Below are 19981 nucleotides of genomic sequence, written 5' to 3'. Positions count from 1 at the left end.
ATCCTTGTGATAAAAATGTTCTGTATTTTCACTGTATTAGTGTCAATATCCTGGTTGTGATACTATAAGGTGTTACCATTGAAGAAAACTGGGTTGAGTGCACACAATGTCTCTGTACTATTTTTTACAACTGCATGTGAATCCACAAATTTCTCTGTGTTATTTCTTACAACTGCATTCGAATCTACAATTATCTCAAAATAAAAAGTTTAATTAAGGAAAGATGTATGGGGAGCGAGCAAGACACAACAGCGTTTGAAAAACAGCGATTTTCGTGGTGGTTTCTATTTTGAGCTGGCCATTTTAAGTGGTATGGTGCCACGTTCCGTGTACTGCATTTTAAGAGGAATTCAAAGGAAATTCAAAACCAAGATATAGGATGAAAAAGACACTGGAAACCATGACATATATGAAATAATGGAAGAACTAGACAGTGTTTACCCACAAGGGAGGAGTTTGTGGACACAGGACTATACTTTTTAATTGTCGGAAGAATTACTTTAAAGAAGGATTAGATTTCTCTGTAAAACCCCAAAGAATGAAAATAGGACCAACCGGTGGAAGGTACAAGAAGAGAAATTTCAGTTTGGTTACCAGGGACTGGGGGCGGGTGAGGGAAATGGAGAGATGTTGGCCAAAGAGTATAAACTTCCAGTTATAAGATTAGTAAGTTCTGCGGGTCTAATATACAGCATGGTGATTATAGTTAATAATACTGTATTATATACTTGAAAGCTGCTAAGAGTAGATCTTCAGGGTTCTCACCACTACAAAGAAATAGCAGTTATGTGATATGATGAAGGTGTCAGCTAATGTTATGGTGGTAATCATCTGGCAATATATAGATATATCAGATCGACACCTTAATCTTACACAATGCTATATGTCAGTTATATCTCTGTAAAGATGCCGGGGGAGATTGTGGCCCTTATCTGGAGTGAGAGGGGATCTTCCCGACAAAAATGTAGCCCATTCTGCAACATTAGTTGCATGACTATGAATGGGTAAACATGGGTTGGGACGTGTGGCCGGAGTGCGGGTGTGTGCAGTTTGGGTTTGGGGCAGGACTTCTACTTCTCAAATACACTGACTTTGCCTGGGGTAGTGTTATCACCACCAGTCTTCAGGATATTCATTAGTGGGCCCGTCAGCTTGGCAGAGTATTCAGTGGTTGAGCGTGAGGCAGTGTCACTTAGAGTCCAGAGGGGCAGGGGAACTTTGGTGCAGCTTGAGCGGACAGTTTACAAGTGCAGCTGTGTTCCTGAAGAACGTGCATCTGCCCCAGATACCTGATACAGAGCTGTGACAAAAGATGCTCCCCTGCTCTCTCACCTAATTTAGGAAGGGCAAAGTTAGCACTGTCCTCTTTGATAGGCAGGGACCCCCTTCCAAAATAGGTATTTACACATGGTAGAAGAATCATGGTGAAGTGCGAAGAATAATTCCCTTAACTCCTAATCCACCAGTGGCACAAGTGGTCAAGGGTTCTATGAGTGGACTGGGAGAAGGCCCTCATCCCCAACTTTGTGCCATTTTCTGTAACCAGACCCTGAAGCAGCCCTGCTTTTGCCCACAAGCACACAAAGTCCCTTAGAAAAATATCATTAACTTCTGTCTTACCTCTCTCTCTACCTGTCAGACTCCATTCCACCTCTCCATCCTTCCTCTTTCCTTTCTGATCTTCCCTTCCATCCATTTTTCTTTTCCCCCAGAAGTTCTTATGAAGTTATTGAAGACAAACAGATATTGGTGTCTAGAGGGTGATATTAAAAATATCTAGGGGCTTCCCTGGTGGCGCAGTGGTTGAGAATCTGCCTGCCAGTGCAGGGGACACGGCTTCGAGCCCTGGTCTGGGAAGATCCCACATGCCGTGGAGCAACTGGGCCCGTGCACCACAGCTACTGAGCCTGCGCGTCTGGAGCCTGTGCTCCGCAACAAGAGAGGCCGCGATGGTGAGAGGCCCGCGCACCGCGATGAAGAGTGGTCCCCGCTTGCCGCAACTAGAGAAAGCCCTCGCACAGAAACGAAGACCCAACACAGCCAAAAAAAATTAATTAATTAATTAATTAATTAATTAAAAAAAAAATCTAACAGCGATGTGATATGGCATCAGACAATTAAAATAGATGCAAACACTGAAGCTCCCCTTCCATGAGGCATTAACCCTTTAGTTGCTGGATCGTGGAGCAGTACTGTAGAGGGGGTAGGTACGAGGGAGTGGCACCTGGGGGCTCAGGAAAGAAGCTATAAATCAACCAATATAAATTATTAACCATCTGCATGGCCATCCTGTTGCAGACACGGACTATCATCCATAGTCTGAGAGAAAGGGTGTAAGGAAGGGAGCAAGGGCATACGGTGAAGGTAGGAAGTATTAACAAAAGCCAGGCAAAAATGTCTGAGATATATATGGATTACCCATGGTGAATCTTTAATCTTGTTTCTAGGCCTTTCCCCAAAATATCTGCAGGCTTCCAGACAAGAATCCTCTCTATCTTTATCTCCCTTCACGTCCATTCACCTAATTCATGTGTACTTTTGGAATGCAAACTTATTTGAGTTTTAGCCTGCACAAAATATAATTAGGAAGCTTCCTTGCAGATCTGCTGGGGGAAAAAAGCATTAAACAAATTCAGTTTCAAGTGAATTAAAATGCATTTCATTTTCCTCTGCATGATATGGCCAAAAGGCTGTGATGCAGTAAACCAGGAGTGAATAGAATTGGGTTCTGTTTTTCTTACTGTCCTGCTAGCCCTTTATATGTTCCTAAACTTCTCTAAGTCTTAATTTCCTCCTCTGTAAAGTGAGGGAGTGAGGCTAAAATTCTAAATTAACAATAAGTGTTTGGAAAACACCAAAAGGGACAAAAGTTAGAAGGTAAACAATATATTGAATTGTAGGTAAAATTACAGTGAAGGAAAACATTGTCGAATGTAAGTTATTTCTCAGTTTTGTAACTTCTGAGACATTTTATCATAGCTTATATTTACATTTATTATACGTAATAGGTGTCATGGCTAAAGTCTATCAGTATTCATTGGGATCACAGGTTGAAAGTAAATTAACTCTTACAACTAAATGGTTTATTTTGTAAATGTTTTATATTCTCATTAGAAACAATTAATATTCAAAGGTAAGGTTAAAAGTCCATAAGCCTTAGGATAAATAAAAGTCAAAAAACAATCTATCATCTTACAACTTGCAAATAGAATTTTGCAGCTTGAAAAATCAGTTGAAGTCTTTGTTAACGTTGGCTACTGGTTAGTACCAGGCTTACGTTTTTCTTCTTTATTCTCTTTGAACTTTTTCTGCAAGGAGTATGCATTAATTTTACGGTCAGAATAATATAATTTTTATTGAAAATAATTGAAAGGCCAGTAAGTATAAGGCAGAAGAATAAGAATAATCTAGCAATTTGATGATCTTTGGTTGACATTAGCCAGTTGGTAGGCCCTAGGTCTTTGATGGATGGTAATACATTGAATTTACATAACATCCCATATGAGGAACAAAAGGGATTTGATCTTTATTTTTTTAGCATAACTACTTTTATATAACTGAGGGAAAATAAGCCACACATTTTAAAGATGAATCCATGGAGAAGATAATATTAAATTTTAAAAAGGAGATTTCTATAGCTAATTAAATATTCCATTTGCATTAAAATACTCATAATTGAAGGGTTTTGGAGGTTTGGGTTTGGGTTTTTTTAATGTACAAAGAGCTAGCATTGTTTCTGTTGTTGGGTAGATGTCCTGGATGATTCCTTTGAGGAAGATTACTTAGTCCAACTTGATGAAGCCTCTATCCTTGTCTTACTTACAGAAACACTAAGGGCACATATTGAGGACATATTTCCAGATCAGATCATGCTGGTTTGAGTAGATGCTGCAAGAGGGAGTCCCCTGGCCATATATTTGTGACCGGCTCCAGGAGAGCTGCAGGTGACCCATGTCACTTCCAGAGGTGCAGTGAAGCAAAGAACTTTAAATATGCGTGCATATATTTTCTAATGAGCTATAATATGATATGATATAATATATAAATGGGAAAACGGGCTTAGATACATTAATTTATTCACACTCACTGTCTAGACAGTATAAGTAAGAGAGCTACATTTAGATATCACTTCTCTTTATTCCCACCTGGGCATAGAGCTCTAAAGCAAACTTGGCCTTATAAAGGTGATTAGGGTCACCACTGAGATGGACACTTTCTTTAGATTGTCTTGGTTCGTAAAGATTTCCTTTGGATTGCAGGTGACCAGTGGAAACCCTTGTGTATCACTCCTTTGACATAAGGATAATTAAAGTGCAATCTAAATGACATGAATATAAGAACTATGCCTCTAGGAAACAAACAAAATGAAGCTCTTTAAAAAGAGCCTAAAGTCCCAAATGTCAGAAAACAACAATTTATTATTGTAGTACTCTCAGAAAAGAAAGAGAACCAGGGACTAAAGAAAATGAGAGTTATTTAAAAATGGTTAATTTTAATTTAGTTCATGGAATAGAATTTTTAACAATATAATTAGAAGGTTTCCTTTTCTATGGCTTATATTGACATTTTGAACAGTTTTTTATCCAGCATTCTCTGCAATACAGAGAAAAGCAGCAAGCATCTCTTCTTTTGTTTCTGGTTTTTTCATTTGTTTGTTTACATTTCTCCCCATTACATTGTTATTCAGATCATCTCATCCAGAGGTCAAGTGTGAGCTAGAGTGTGGATACTCAAGCAGGAATAGGGGAGTTTGGAAGTAGGCATCCTGTGAAAATTCAGGAAGAATTCATCAACAGCTGGTAGCAGGACCCTGCCTTGGGGCTGAACTCCAACTTTGGTGTGAGAGAGATCCAAAAAGATGAAAAGATCAATATAGGGTCTCGGTTTTAAGAAACTAGGATTCTTATTACTAAATAAGAAATAAAACTCAATATATAATAAGACAAGAACTCAGTGCTGGAATCTGGCATACAAAGCTGAAAGCTACATTTAGGAAAGCTACATTTCCCCTAATGTCCTTAGACAGTAATTCCGGTGGCAAAGGGAATTATATTTATGCTTCTTATAATTAATAATTATAATCACTAAAATTTATGAAATATCTACCAGTCCCCAGATACTGTGTCTTATCTTTGAATACAGATTATTTAATCCCTTCAACAATCTGCCTGAATTGATACTCAAAAATTTTATTAAAGATTAAAAACACATAGTTCAATTCCTGTCTTCATTTTGGGCTTCTGATATTCTATATTCACCTGGTTTCTAAAGAAATCAGATTCAACATTCTGACAAATTCTCAGCCATTTTTAATTTATTAGAAATACAGCTTATATGTCAAGGCTAAGCATCTTATTACATCCTTGTTGTAATGTGCAAATCATAAAACTCACCATCAATTGAGAGAAAATGGGGGACTGGTGAATAGGCGTGAACTGATCATAGGAGGTCTGTACCATTCTTTGCAAAGCTCAGAACCATTTTATATATTAGATGCCTTCATCATCAATTTCTTAATCATTGTATTTTATTTCGTTTGTAATAAAGGTTCCAAGAAAAATGCTTTTGAGGTCTCACCTCTCTCAATGGATCCGCGTTGTCATCTTCTCATGTCCTTTCCGTTAGCACCATCTTGTCCCTTCCACCAGCTACGCTGAGAACTTTGTAATATCCTTTAGTTTCTTTTTTTAAAAATAAATTTATCTATCTATCTATTTATTTATTTATTTTTGGCTGCATTAGGGCTTCGTTGCTGCACGCGGGCTTTCTCTAGTTGCGGCGAGCGGGGGCTACTCTTCGTTATGGTGCAGGGGCTTCTCATTGTGGTGGCTTCTCTTGTTGCGGAGCCCGGGCTCTAGGCACGCGGGCCTCAGTAGTTGTGGCTCGCGGGCTCAGTAGTTGTGGGTTGCGGGCTCTAGAGCGCAGGCTCAGTAGTTGTGGCGCACGGGCTTAGTTGCTCCTCAGCACGTGGGATCTTCCCAGACCAGGCTTGAACCCGTGTCCCCTGAATTGGCAGGCGGATTCTTAACCATTGCGCCACCAGGGAAGTCCTATCCTTTAGTTTCTTACCACCCTCACTCAGTCATGGGAAAACTACACATACACGTGCACCTAGGCACAGGCATGCACCTTCAGTGACAACTGCAGGTATCTTCTCCTTTACCATGAAGATCTTTGCTTTGAGATTAACTCTGTTAACATTCATCCCCAATGAATGTGCTGGAATCATACTTCCCTATTTTTGCTTTACAAAATAAACATAAAATATATATTCTAATTTTGGCTAGGTATATATATACTGACCTGTTGAAACAAATCATATCAAGCTTGACAATTTCCATAGAAAAATAACCGTCATGCATTATAAGCAATCTAATCATTTTGTAGCTGAAAATATCTCCACACCCTTTCCTAATTCATCACACAAAATTGCATGCATAGTCCATAGTGCAGTCACTGCTTTTGAAACTGGAATTAATTTAACACAATTTCAAGAAGTTCCCTTATGCTCTTTGAATATGATCATATTGTAGATAAAATTGATAGACCATTTTTATAGGGCTTTCCTGCACTTGCAATGATTTAAATGGTATATGTGTTACATAATAGCTTGAGTTTCATTTTAATACAAACTGTTGGAGAAAGCTTTTATTGCTTCTCATGTTTTCTGTATTATTACTAGTACTAAGAATTAAAAATGACTATGATTCCCATCACTGTTGCCAAATTGATTTTTCAAATCATTTATTCCACATATATAAGTGATTCATAGCTTCTCCCCAATGAGATATTTTTGCCATTCTCATCAGATGAAATAAATACAAATCTCCATTTTATAGACCAGTAAGCAGGCCACCCTTTAAATTAGTAACATCGATGCCAAAATGAGCTCTCTCTATTCTGAGGTATTACCAATATCGCTTAAGCTGTTGAAATACTTTGAACTGATTTGGCAACCTAGCTGCACATGGGAAGTTCTTTCAACCTATAAGTTGATGGTGAAAGTCTGTAAGTTACATGTGACTAGAGACTTCATGTGTTTTGTTCACTGCAGCATACCTGTCACCAGGAACAGTTACTGACACTGAGTAAGCACTAGATAAGTATATACTGAGTAGATAGTAAACCTGAATGCTAAATTATTAACATCATTTTAGAGTTTTTATTTTTTATGAGCGTAATGAACGATTACCAACAGGAATAAGTAACAAATGCCCAGAACATTTTATTCTGAAACAAACATTTGTTACTTTCCTATCCTAAAATACAGTTATAAAATCTGGCTTAATATTTAATAACTCAAACATAAAGAGTGTATTGGTCAGATACAGTTGCCTCAGTCAGATTCACTTGCAGAGAACAGAATTCACTCTACCAAACTTAAGCAGAAGGGATTTGTAATAGTGTATTAAACAGCTAAAGATTTGTTAGGAAGGCTAAAGACACAGACTTTAGACTGAGCCTCCAGCAAGAACATGGACCACCTGAGCTGCCGTGGAACTTTTGCCTTGATTAGGAAGCTGTAAAATCAGAAAATTGCCAGTGAGATTGGGAAATTGGTGATTATGGTCATCATAATCTATGCAAACAAAATTGATATTTCTAACCCTGACTCTTTCCCAATCTAGCTTGGTTCAAGACGCACAGAAATACATCTGATTCATGGAATCCGAAGAACATCACGAATGTTAACCAGGAGGGATTCTGGGAAATGTAATTTTAGCATTCCAGCCCCAGCATTATATAAAGGCACATAATTCACTATAAATGGCTTAGAACTCTCATCTCCCCCAAAACAAGGTGCTCCGCCAAGTTCAGTTTTCTAATTCCTTCCTAATAAATTAGAAGGTCAGTCATTAGACCAGTCCAAGGTTATGGGCTGTGAGAAGTCTGACGAGTTTCCTCATCACCTGACAGTCACATACGAAATCGTGAAACCAAATCCCCAGACAGAATGCCACAATATAGTTAGAAAGCCATATTTAGTGCAACACCACTCTCAGTTAGATATTTTGCTCAATTAACAGTTTCAAAGCATAGAAGACAGTATAATGCCCTAGCTGAAATAGAATTATAAACAGAGCAGTAGAAAAAAAAAAAAAAATGTAGCATAGCTTTAGCACAACAGAAACTTTAGCAACAGGGAGGCAAGGCTGGTATCCAGACCATGCTGGCTATATGATTCTGGGAAATCTCTTAACCTCTCTGTACCTCAGTTTCCTCAACAATATAAAATAGGGTAAATAAAATTATATCACTTACTGGGTTTTCTGAGAATAATTGGATTAGAATTGTGCCTGAAACATATTAAGTACACAGTAAATGTCAGCTATCATAATTAGTCAGTTAGCTAATAAACCAAATTTTTATTTAATACGTATCCTCAACTCTAGGGCCTGAGACAGATGCTTTACAAAATGAGACCCACTTAAAGTCTAATTTAGAAGAAGCAGAAATACAAGATGTTAGAAAGTATTATATTTGAATTGCAAAAATAGCAGAAAGAGCATGGGTTTGGGGGCTTGTTTTGTTGTTGTTGTTGTTGTTTTTTAACTAAAACCTTAGGAAGATTGGAAAGTGGAATTCTCAGAGAGCAGCATTTTTGACAAATAGAAATTGCCAGTATAAAACAAAGGATGATCTAAAAGACAGCATGGGAAACATGGTTGGACTCATGTAGATCTTTCCAGCCAAGCTAATACCTAATAAAAACCATCACAGGTCATAACCTTTTCTAGGACGCAGAGGAAGTATGGTCATAGAGAAAATGGACCAAGCTTTTTCGTTTTTATTTTGATTCTATTTTTCTATAAACAAATAACATGAGTAATCAGGCATCCATTCAGCTGCTCATATTAAGCGTTTGTGTGATAAAGAAGGAATTGGATGAAATTTAAAACCAAAAATGCATCAAAACAAGTTGCTTCCAAAAGTAAATCCAAAGTACGCTGCCCACATGGTATAGCGTTAAAGCTAGCCATAGGAAATGTGATCATCCGTACATCCCAAGATACAAGCTGTATCTGGCCAGAAAGAGTCAATTTATGTGGAATTCCATTTTTCTGTAAGTGTTAGAAGAATATCCATTTTAATAAGGCATTGTTGTGAAAGATTTTCTGAAGAGGAGATGTGAGACATTTCTTCCGAAATCCTCTTAGGATGAATGAACCCATTTATTTTCATATAGCCAGGTTCTTCACAGAAAGGAATACTCTTTCATGATTATGTAATAGTCTAACAGAAGTTCTTTATCTAGAATTGCAGTAAACATTTGATTCCCAAAATTTAAGGGAAACAGTATATTCAACATACATTTATTGAGCCTCTGTTCCAAGCTTGACATTTACCAGGTGCTGTAGGAATACAAAGTTTAAGATGAGTCCTCTGCTTTTAGAGATTTTCAATCTAGCTGGTGGGGCAAATTATACACAGATGAAAAGGCAAATAATCAAAATTAAATAAAAAATACAAGGTAAGACATGATTAAATATAAATACTAAGTTTTTTTAAAATTTAATTTTATTTATTTTTTTATACAGCAGGTTCTTATTATCTATTTTATACATATTAGTGTAAATACGAAGTTTTACAGGTTAAATGTTACAGACATGAGATTACTGAGGCCTGATATGGACCAAAAAAGAAGAAAAAAATTAATTGCAGAGGGTGGGAAGATGGTAGGAGTTGAACAGAATTAGTGGAGAGGAAGAAAAGGGCATTCCAAGAGTGGAAAAGAACACGGTCAAAATGCATTTGAATGAATCTGTATAGCTAAAGTTGTTGAAGTAGAGAATATTCAGAGGGGACCAGTAGAAAGAAGAAACAAAAAATGTAGTTTGGAGACAGAGTGTGGAGATCTTTGGATGCCAAGATAAGGAGCTAGTGGATGAGGCAGTTCCACTGCGGGGCTTTCAGCAGGAGAGGAGAAGATGAAATAGGTCTGTCCAACGTGAGTGGGACAATCTGAATGGAGGGAGACAAGCTGGAGGAGAGTTTTACAGAAAGTCAGGCTTGATATGCTGAGGGTGTAAACCAGAGTGACAGATGTGAGTAGAAAGAGGGGAGTATGGAGGTGAAAGACATTTTTAAAGAAGAGAGGAGAGCTTGGTGCTTAATACAGAATAATTGGTAGCATTGTAAAAGTGATGAAAGTATTTTTTATTCCTGATGAAACAGTAGGAGAAAGATGGAAGGAGACTGAGAGAGAGACAGACAGACAGACAGACAGAGACAGAGACAGGGAGAGATAGAGACAAAGAAGAGGTTTGACTTCTTTTCAGATGGAGTTTCAAAGGGGAAAACTATTAAAAATTGTGGGCAAGATTTTTGCTTCTTAATTCTCTAAATAAAACAAGCAAGGGTAAATGTATGTTTTTTATCTTCTAAGTAGTAACAATCCGATAGGAGCTTTTTTGACATTGTTACGTTTATGATAAGGCTCTCAGATTAACATGCTGTGGAGACCCACTAACCTGCTTCTGGTTAAAGAATTAATTGAAGAGGAGTAACTAATCACTACAAAATGGTCATCTAAAATACTGACCCAGGGACTTCCCTGGTGGTCCAGTGGTTAAGAATCCATCTTACAATTGCAATTCAGGGGATGCTGGTTCGATCCCTGGTCAGGGAACTAAGATCCCACATGCCAGGGAGCTACTTAGCCCACACGCCACAACTACTGAGCCTGCGCGCCACAACTTCTGAGCGCACACGCCACAACTAATGAGCCTGTGTGCTCTGGAGCCCACGTGCCACAACTAGAGAGAAGCCCGCTCACGGCAACGAAAGATCCCACATGCCACAACTAAGACCCGACACAGTCAAAAAAATTAGTTAATTAATTACTTTAATTTAATTAAATCTTCACCCATTACTGGCTCAAGGGACAACCCACTGGGTTGAAAATCACAGCATCACTGACTTTATAGAATACTTGCTGGACCTTACTCACATTTCTAAGATTCTTCTGGATTGCTCACTGGGCAAATATCAATTTACCATCAAATCATCTCAGTAAATAAGCCTACAAAATGACATAGAATGCTTGCAATAAAGTGGATTTCCGAGCAAGAAGAATGGGAAGCACTCTGAACTGACAAGAAGAAATCTTTAGGAAGGGACTTGTTTCATTTTCCTGGTCCACATGCCTTCCTGGCCAATACTTTGTGAACAATAATAGAAACATCAAGCATTAAATAAAACATATCTGTATGTTCTCCATTTAAAAGCATTTAATTTAGCATGAGAATTAGCTTATACAAGTGGCATTATCAAATGTATTCTCTGAATTATATGAAAGGCATATTTCTGTGGGTTAAAAGTTGTAGCCATGACTACTATGAAATTAACCCTAAACTGATGCATCTCTCCAAAAGTCAAGTGAAATATTAAATAAGGAGCTACCAACATGGGAAGGTCCAATTTTTATTTCTCTGTTAGAAGCTGTCCACTGAAAACTATCCAAAGAGTTAAATGTTAGAAGAAAGATACACTTGGAAGAAAAAAAATGAATGAATGAATTCTCTTGCTGTAAGTTCTCTACAATGTAGAATCTGCACAAATTTCATTGTCAGTGGGTATTGTGAACTCATTCTTGAAGCAGTGCCCTTTCAGTTCTGATACAAATCACTGCAAAGCAAAATGCAGTGCCCAGCTGAGAAAGCAGGTGTAAAATGGACAAACTAATTATAACCTTGTCAAGTAATGGCTACGAGGCAACCCGTGACTGCCCTCCTAGTGAATTTTGGGTGATTTCGACCAGTTGGATTAAGAAATAACACATAAGGAAAAAAACATATAAATCACAGAGAGACACAAGACCAAGATTGTAATGTTTTTTGATCTGAGGAGAGAAAGTGTAGGGATTTTTAGGAAATGGACCGTTAAGTCAAACATGGAAAGAAGAAGATAGATAGCTTGTTCAGGGCAACTTGAAGGTCCCTCACTCTAGTTTATTTGCCAGAACTACTAAGTTAAACCTGATCAAAAAAGGAGCCACAGATGGGCAACACAACTCTTGCATTCACCATCCACAATGGTAGATTCAACAGGCTTCCCGACAATCTTTTACGAAGCTGTAACTATGAAAACTCCCTGGATCACAACCAAAAAATAAAGACTCTCTAGTATCCTGAAACATTCAACAGCAAACAAAGCTTGAATGTCTGGGACAGCAGCCACATTTCCATTCCCATATCCTGAGCTTTTTCTTTAAAAATCTTCACAAAATGCAAGCAGGCTCTAAATCCCAAAGGGAAAGGAAAGTTATTACCACGATCTATAGGGCTGCTTACTTCCCCCACCATTCTTTGCCCAGAGGCCAGGAATACAGCATTTTATCAGAGCCCTGCTCAGTGGAGGACACATATCCAGATGGCAGAGTCACCTGCTCCCAGGCAACGCATAGAAGCAATTATTGTTACTTGGCTTCAATCCAGAGCAAAAATAAAGAGTTTAATATGTTAGGCCCAATAACTATATCCCAGTTGATCTAGGACGTTTTAGATAAATAATATAATATTTTTAGGAAGGGGTTTCATTTTGAACTATTATGGTAAAAAATACCTTCGATACTTTTAATAATACTGCATTATTATTTTGAAGTCTGATAATTCTTTTAAAAAAACCTCTAAATCAGTGTTCTCTAGTAACAGGTTAGAGTATGTCTCTATTTATGTCAATAAAGATGCCAAAAACGTAAACAAGAGACTGACCTATAAGACAAATAACTGTTGTAAGCATAGGTATGTTCACACTTGGAAAACAGGTCATTTCATCTAGAACCAGGGTTACTTGAGAATAATTCAACATCTGTGTAGCTCTAATCCCTGTCTTACTAAGTTAATTAATGACATATGAACGAAAGTTTTTCTTAACAGAAAAGTATTATTTCTGTTGGACTCACAAGCATAAATCGCTTATTGCTTCCCACACGAGGTACAATTCTCTAACAATTAACATCATTTTTCTACCTACCTTGTTCCAAAAGGCATTTATTAAACAGGTATACAAAAATATGTACCAGATTAAGAAAAGCAGATGAAGAAATTGGGAAGGGTGACAACAGATATTTCCAGGTTGTGCTTCAGAACTAATGATTCACACTTTGCTCCTCTCCCGATTCTGTATTTCCCCTCCATCCTATGGCACATTCTGCACCCCAAGAAAAGTCTGCTAAAACATTATGTTTGCACCTCCCAAGCCCAGAAGTCTCTGGACAGTTTGTGTCTGGGAGATATATGACATGCCAGTATAAACACTAGCCAACTTCATTCCAGGATTCTCATGGGAATGGAAGACTCCCAGATCCAAGTCATCAACATATAGAATAAAAGGATACTAAACCCGGCATTACTGGTAAAGTCTTAATAAATGAAATGTCTTTATATTTTCAGATGAATCCATTAGTGCTTTGAAGATGTATAAAACCTAAAGTATTCTAGAAGATCTTTTCTTCCTCTTTTTCTCACTCATTTAAATTGCAATCCCTTATTGTCTCCAACATCTGCTCCAAGAGTTAAGCATGTATTTAGCTCCTCAACAAACGTCTGTTGAGTGTTTAGTATGGACGAGGTACTCAGCTAGTTCAGCCAACAGACAACTAGGTATCTCGTGCTTCCTCTGTTGCATCCACTGTCTCAACTTGTTCTTACGACTTCCCTTTGTAATGATTAGTACAGACATGAGAGACAAGGGGAGTTGGTGGTAAACCAGGGGCTGCAGCAATGGAAAGTAGAGACAGAAGATTGAGGACACTAAGAAGGTAGAAATCAGCATGTCTTGCTTATTGTTTGTCCTGGGTGAGGGGGTGGATGGGGGAGTAGGAAGGGGATTATCGAGATCCGTTTACAGCTTTCTGACTTACGTAGCTCAGAGCATGATGATGCCATTCACCAAATGGGAAACACCAGAGGAGAAGCAGCTGGAAGCCAGGGCTGGCAAACGTGAGCTCAGTTTCCCTTTTAATGCTACATTGAACTTATATTAGAACATTTAAGCAAAAATGTCTAGTAGAGTATGGACGTGGTTGTACGGTTCAGAAGAGTCAAGTGGACAGAGGGAACAGATTGGGACTTTCCAGTAGTTAAATCATGGTTAAAGTGCGAGAGCACATGAGATGAAGCAGGGAAGTGAATGGAGAAGTGTGCCACAGTCAGAACCCTATGGATTCTCAACACTTGAGGAACAGCCTCAGAAGAGAAACGCATTTGAAAGCTGAGAATAAAAGGCAAGAGAGATCTGTGTTAGCCTAGGTTCCCCCCAGACCAGAGCCTGAGACAATATTTTGGTGCAGGTAGTTTATTTTGATAAGTCCCTCCAAAGAGTAGGAGTGGGGGACTGGGAAAAGTTGAATAAGGAGGGAGAGTCAATCTGAGGTGTCTTGTATCTCATTGAGTTCACCACGACTGTGGGCAACAGGGATTCAGTCCCACTGGGCACCACTGAGGAGCCATATATAATGCACCCCAAAACTGTCCACCCCAGGGGACATAAAGGGGCAGCATTTATCGGTAGGCTCCAGTCCGCAGTGGTCAAGTTGCCCCTCAGGTTGTTAATACCCTTGCACTTCCAGGTTTATGCTTGTGTCAGGATGACTGAAAGGGTTCCCATAGATATCTCACCCAGTGGCATGAGGAAGCTCTGGGATAGAAAGAAAGAGACCTATGAGGGGAGATGCTTTCAGATGAGCAGGGTGTGCAGCTGGGTACCATAAGTAACAGCTAGAGAAAGAAGCAGTGCCAAGAGGGTAAGAGGTGGAACACAAATACATCTACTCCTTGCGTCACTCGTATCCGCTCATGTTCCACATTAAACACGATCCATCATAGGCTTTGATTTAGCAGCTGTCTGTAATCTCTAAGAATAAAATACTTAATATACAAGGGTGAGCGGACCAACTACAGTTCCAGCTAATGTCTTCCTAATGCCTTCATTAATATTCATCATCTTTCTTCTACCACCCACTCAAGATTTCTCTCATACTCGGTCAGCACTGAAGTGTGTGTGTTCAGCTTGCTTGCTCACACAGTGGGGTGACTTCATCCATGAGAAGATGGAGCTCACAGTCGTTTCATTCTTTTTTAAATTTATTTATTTATTTATTTATGGCTGTGTTGGGTCTTCGTTTCTGTGCGAGGGCTTTCTCTAGTTGCGGCAAGCGGGGGCCACTCTTCATCGAGGTGCGCGGGCCTCTCACTATCGCGGCCTCTCTTGCTGCGGAGCACAGGCTCCAGACGCGCAGGCTCAGTAGTTGTGGCTCACGGGCCCAGTGGCTCCGCGGCATGTGGGATCTTCCCAGACCAGGGCTCGAACCCGTGTCCCCTGCATTGGCAGGCAGATTCTCAACCACTGCGCCACCAGGGAAGCCCAATTCTTGTTGAGTTGTGATTGCTGTGGTTGCTGCTATTGCTCCTTTATAGTTTTCACCGGGCGGGACCTTAGGTGTACTCCTCGGGGTCTGATGTCAATCAAATTGCCACCAAGTGGCTGGTTGGAATCCTCAAGGGGCCAGAACAGGATCTCAGCAGTAGTTTCGGCTGCTGAAAGAAAGGCATTTAGCAATGCTGGTACCAACGTCAAGCTTAGTGAGAGGGAGACCATTCAGGTGGGCCCATGCATAGCTCTCTTCCCTGCTACCACGGTTTATCAGTTTGGGTCCAATCAGGGAAGATAAATCACACCATAATTTGAACAGGGAAAGTTTAATGAAAGAATTACTGGCTATAGCTTGATTGTGGTGATCATTTCACAATGCATACGTATATCAAAGCATCGAGTTATACACCTTAAGTATATATAATTTTTGTCAATTATACCTCAATAAAGCTGAAAGAAGAATTATTACCTATAAGTGAATATTTGAATAATGCGGGATTAGCTAGCAAGAAACAAAGGGAACTCTAAAGAATACAGAAATAGCAGATGTAAGGAGAGCCAGTGCCCCTAGGATGAGATACAGCATCCAAAGAAGAAACCCCCCAACCCAGGCTGTGATCAAGACCTTGCTGGAGAGGACACAGCTGCGTCTCCCTGGGTGGCAATAGAGTCACTGTGGTGTCATGCTGACAGAACTTAAGGAAAATCTGCCCTTTGGAACTAGCTGGAAATCTGCTCTCTGTGGTGCTGGGGAAAGATGTTCATGGTACCCCGCAAACAATGTGCTGCAGAGCCAGTAGAGGGAGGGGAAGCTGCTGGCTGCTGGGTCTGCTGGCAGCCCGGCACTGCCGGGGCAACTCAGCCCTGCAGCACCGAGTTGAATGGAGCAGTGCCCGTTCATTGTCCCTCAGCGCAGTGGTGAGCCTGGTTGGGTCACAGGTGCACCGTCCTGTGAGCGTGCTGAGCCTCTCAGCACTTTGGAGAGGCCCAGGAGGGGCCTGAGACCGCCGTATCCTCTGAGACAGTCCCCATAGCCATTGATAACTTTAGCCATTTATCATTTTCTGTGTGCGCCATGACATGAAAAAAAAAATATATGAAGTACTGAGGGGTAGAAAGCAAATAAAGTGTATCTGGGAAAATCTTTTATAAAAGTTGGCAGAGAAGGACAAAAGGGAAGTACAACTCTAGGCTGCCAAAACTCAGAATTTAAGGAGCTTTTCTGAGTAAATATTGCGGAGAGATTTTCAGTATGTCTGTATGTGAGAGGAAGGAACGAAAGGAGGGAGGGAGGGAGGGAAGGAGGGAGGGAGGGAAGAGGAGAGGAGAGGAGAGGGGGGGAGAGGAGGGGAGGGGAGGGAAGGTGGGAGGGAGGGAAGAGGAGAGGAGAGGAGAGGAGGGGAGAGGAGGGGAGGGGAGGGGAGGGCAAGGGAGGGGAGGGGAGGGGAGGAGAGGGAGAAATAGCCAATAGGGAAGGGGAGGTGGAAGATCCAGGAACAAAATCCAGTATGGGGAAAGTTCTTTTGGAAACAATCCGGTACACTGGTGGATAGATTATCTTTAAGTGCAATCAAAGATGCTTTTACAGGGACTTCCCTGGTAGTGCAGTGGTTAAGAATCCGCCTGACAATTCAGGGGACATGAGTTCAAGCCCTGGTCTGGGAAGATCCCACGTGCCACGGAGCAACTAAGCCCGTGCGCCACAACTACCGAGCCTGCTCTCTCTAGAGCCCGCGAGCCACAGCTACTGAAGCCCACGCGCCTAGAGCCCGTGCTCCGCAACAAGAGAAGCCACCGCAATGAGAAGACCACACACTGCAGCGAAGAGTAGCCCCCGCTCGCAGCAACTAGAGAAAGCCCGCGCTCAGCAAGGAAGACCCAACACAGCCAAAAATAAATAAATTTATTTTAAAAACAGCTGCTTTTACAAAGTGGAAGTTTCGCAAATAAGTGTTCCAAATAAGACTTCAGAACACACTTTTTGTACGTGAATCACATTCTTCACATAGCATCCAAGTGAGGTGCCGATCTCCAGTGGATCCCTAAATACGACTTGACTGGGTTAAACAAGGTGTTCTCCATCTGAACATTTCCTTGAGTATTAATTAGAAGTTCATGGAAATAGAGGCTAAGGTTCAGGCCACTGGTACACCAAACAACTAGAAAGAAGTCTGTAAGAATTAACAAAATCTCTAATGATATCCAAGACAGAAAAAGCCCTAAAAACTAGCAGCGATCTACTGAAGAGGTAAAGTCACGCTAACCCCATGTAAGATCTTGGTAAATCCAGAAAAACTGCTGTGACTAACCTCAGCTAACATTCTATGGTGATAAAAGTTTATTCATTACCTCAATATGTATTTGCTCCTTCTATCATCATATCAGCTTTTCTTGGCTTGATTTGCTATATTGATTGATATGATTTGGGACTTACAGGCCATAATGATATTATATTAGATACTGGGTTTTTTCCTTTTGTTCTTTCCTCTGAAGAAGCCATTGCTCAGAAATTGTATTTACATGTATTAACTGATAGCTCTATAAATATCTTCAAAAGGCCTTCTCTACATAAATTTTATATTTAAAAATTAGTATGTATCTACTTTTTTGTCAGAATAGATTATATATATGTGCGTGTGTATTTATATATGTATATATATAATCTAATTATTATGTTATATTTTATTATATTAGCGTCATACATTGTTTCAAGCTTTTATTTTCTAATAGGAAGAGCTGATAAAAGTTCTAAAGAGAGGACAGTTTTCCATTCAGCATTTTAGTCAGTTTCTGCTTTCATTATCTCTGTTGATGGGTTCTGTTTTTAATCATTCTGTTGATTCTATTTTTCTATTTTGCATACTGACACCTTATTTGATTCTGGAAAATGCATCTTTTCTTGTTTATACGGCTCAGTATTGGTATGTCCGCTGTGCAGATCTCCTGAGGATTGCTCACTCTTCTCTACATTAGATGCACATGAGTCTCTAACCCTCAGGCGACTCAACAGAATCAGGTTACTTTAATATAATAAATACACTGCACTAGTAAATATGTAAAACAATGTAAGCAATATGACACCCATGGTAAAATCCAAGTAGAAACAACAATTTACAAAACAATCTTTTAAAAAATGAGGTTAATTTAGAAGCTCAAGAAGCTGAGTTCAATAGCATTTTGGAGCCCTTTCAAAACCACAAGAGCACCATCACATTGTAGCATTCCTGTATCCTCAGAAAGTTGTTTGTGCTCCTGAAGGTCTGAGCAAGGATTATTTAATGTATGCAAACCATTTACACAATTGATGTTTTTTCACCTAAGAAACATGAAGTATTGGCTTTCCTGCTTTCATTCTACTGGTATCTTCATCCTCCCAAAGAGTTCTCCTCACTCTATTTGCATTGATATGCAAATACACACACACACACACACGCACGCACGCACGCACGCACGCACGCACGCCACGCAAGAACTAGCAACATTTTGCAACTGGGGAAAAATCATTTCTTCAAACCTCTGTACTTGACCCCACTCCAATGCCCTAAGTAAAAAGGACATTTTACCTTAGGAGATATAGTTCTAGCTCAGTCATATTTGGAGCAATTTACTTTTTCAAAGTACGATAGTTACTCCCTAACACCATACACAAAAATAAACTTAAAATGGATTAAAGACCTAAATATAAGGTCAGACACTATAAAACTCTTAGAGGAAAACATAGGCAGAACACTCTATGACATAAATCACAGCAAGATCCTTTTTGACCCACCTCCTAGAGAAATGGAAATAAAAACAAAAATAAACAAATGGGACCTAATGAAACTTCAAAGCTTTTGCACAGCAAAGGAAAACATAGACAAGATGAAAAGACAACCCTCAGAATGGGAGAAAATATTTGCAAATGAAGCAACTGACAAAGGATTAATCTCCAAAATTTACAAGCAGATCATGCAGCTCAATATCAAAAAAAACACAACTCAATCCAAAAATGGGCAGAAGACCTAAATAGACATTTCTCCAAAGAAGATATACAGATTGCCAACAAACACATGAAAGGATGCTCAACATTACTAATCATTAGAGAAATGCAAATCAAAACTACAATGAGGTATCACCTCACACCAGTCAGAATGGCCATCATCAAAAAATCTACAAACAATAAATGCTGGAGAGGGTGTGGAGAAAAGGGAACCCTCTTGCACTATTGGTGGGAAAATGTAAATTGATACAGCCACTATGGAGAACAGTATGGAAGGTCCTTAAAAAACTAAAAATAGAACTACCATACGACCCAGCAATCCCACTACTGGGCATATACCCTGAGAAAACCATAATTCAAAAAGAGTCATGTACCACAGTGTTCACTGCAGCTCTATTTACAATAGCCAGGACATGGAAGCAACCTAAGTGTCCGTCGACAGATGAATGGATAGAGAAGATGTGGCACATATATACAATGGACTATTACTCAGCCATAAAAAGAAATGAAATTGAGTTATTTGTAGTGAGGTGGATGGACCTAGAGTCTGTCATACAGAGTGAAGTAAGTCAGAAAGAGAAAAACAAATACCGTATGCTAACACATATATATATGAAATCTAAAAAA

The 19981-nt window shown here is 39.5% G+C and overlaps 1 protein-coding gene across 1 annotated transcript; it reads right to left on the bottom strand.

Moving 5' to 3' along the window:
* Positions 1-3782: 3782 nt before the first annotated feature.
* LOC137752224 (small ribosomal subunit protein uS14-like) lies at positions 3783-3953 on the bottom strand. The gene is given in 1 exon segment (XM_068526985.1): positions 3783-3953. A coding segment is annotated over 1 exon segment (171 nt).
* Positions 3954-19981: the final 16028 nt, after the last annotated feature.

The sequence above is a fragment of the Eschrichtius robustus genome, chromosome 18, assembly GCF_028021215.1.
Source record: "Eschrichtius robustus isolate mEscRob2 chromosome 18, mEscRob2.pri, whole genome shotgun sequence".
Taxonomy (NCBI): Eukaryota; Metazoa; Chordata; class Mammalia; order Artiodactyla; family Eschrichtiidae; genus Eschrichtius; species Eschrichtius robustus.
Note: the sequence above shows the minus strand (reverse complement) of the source record. Positions and strands in the feature narration are given on the sequence as shown.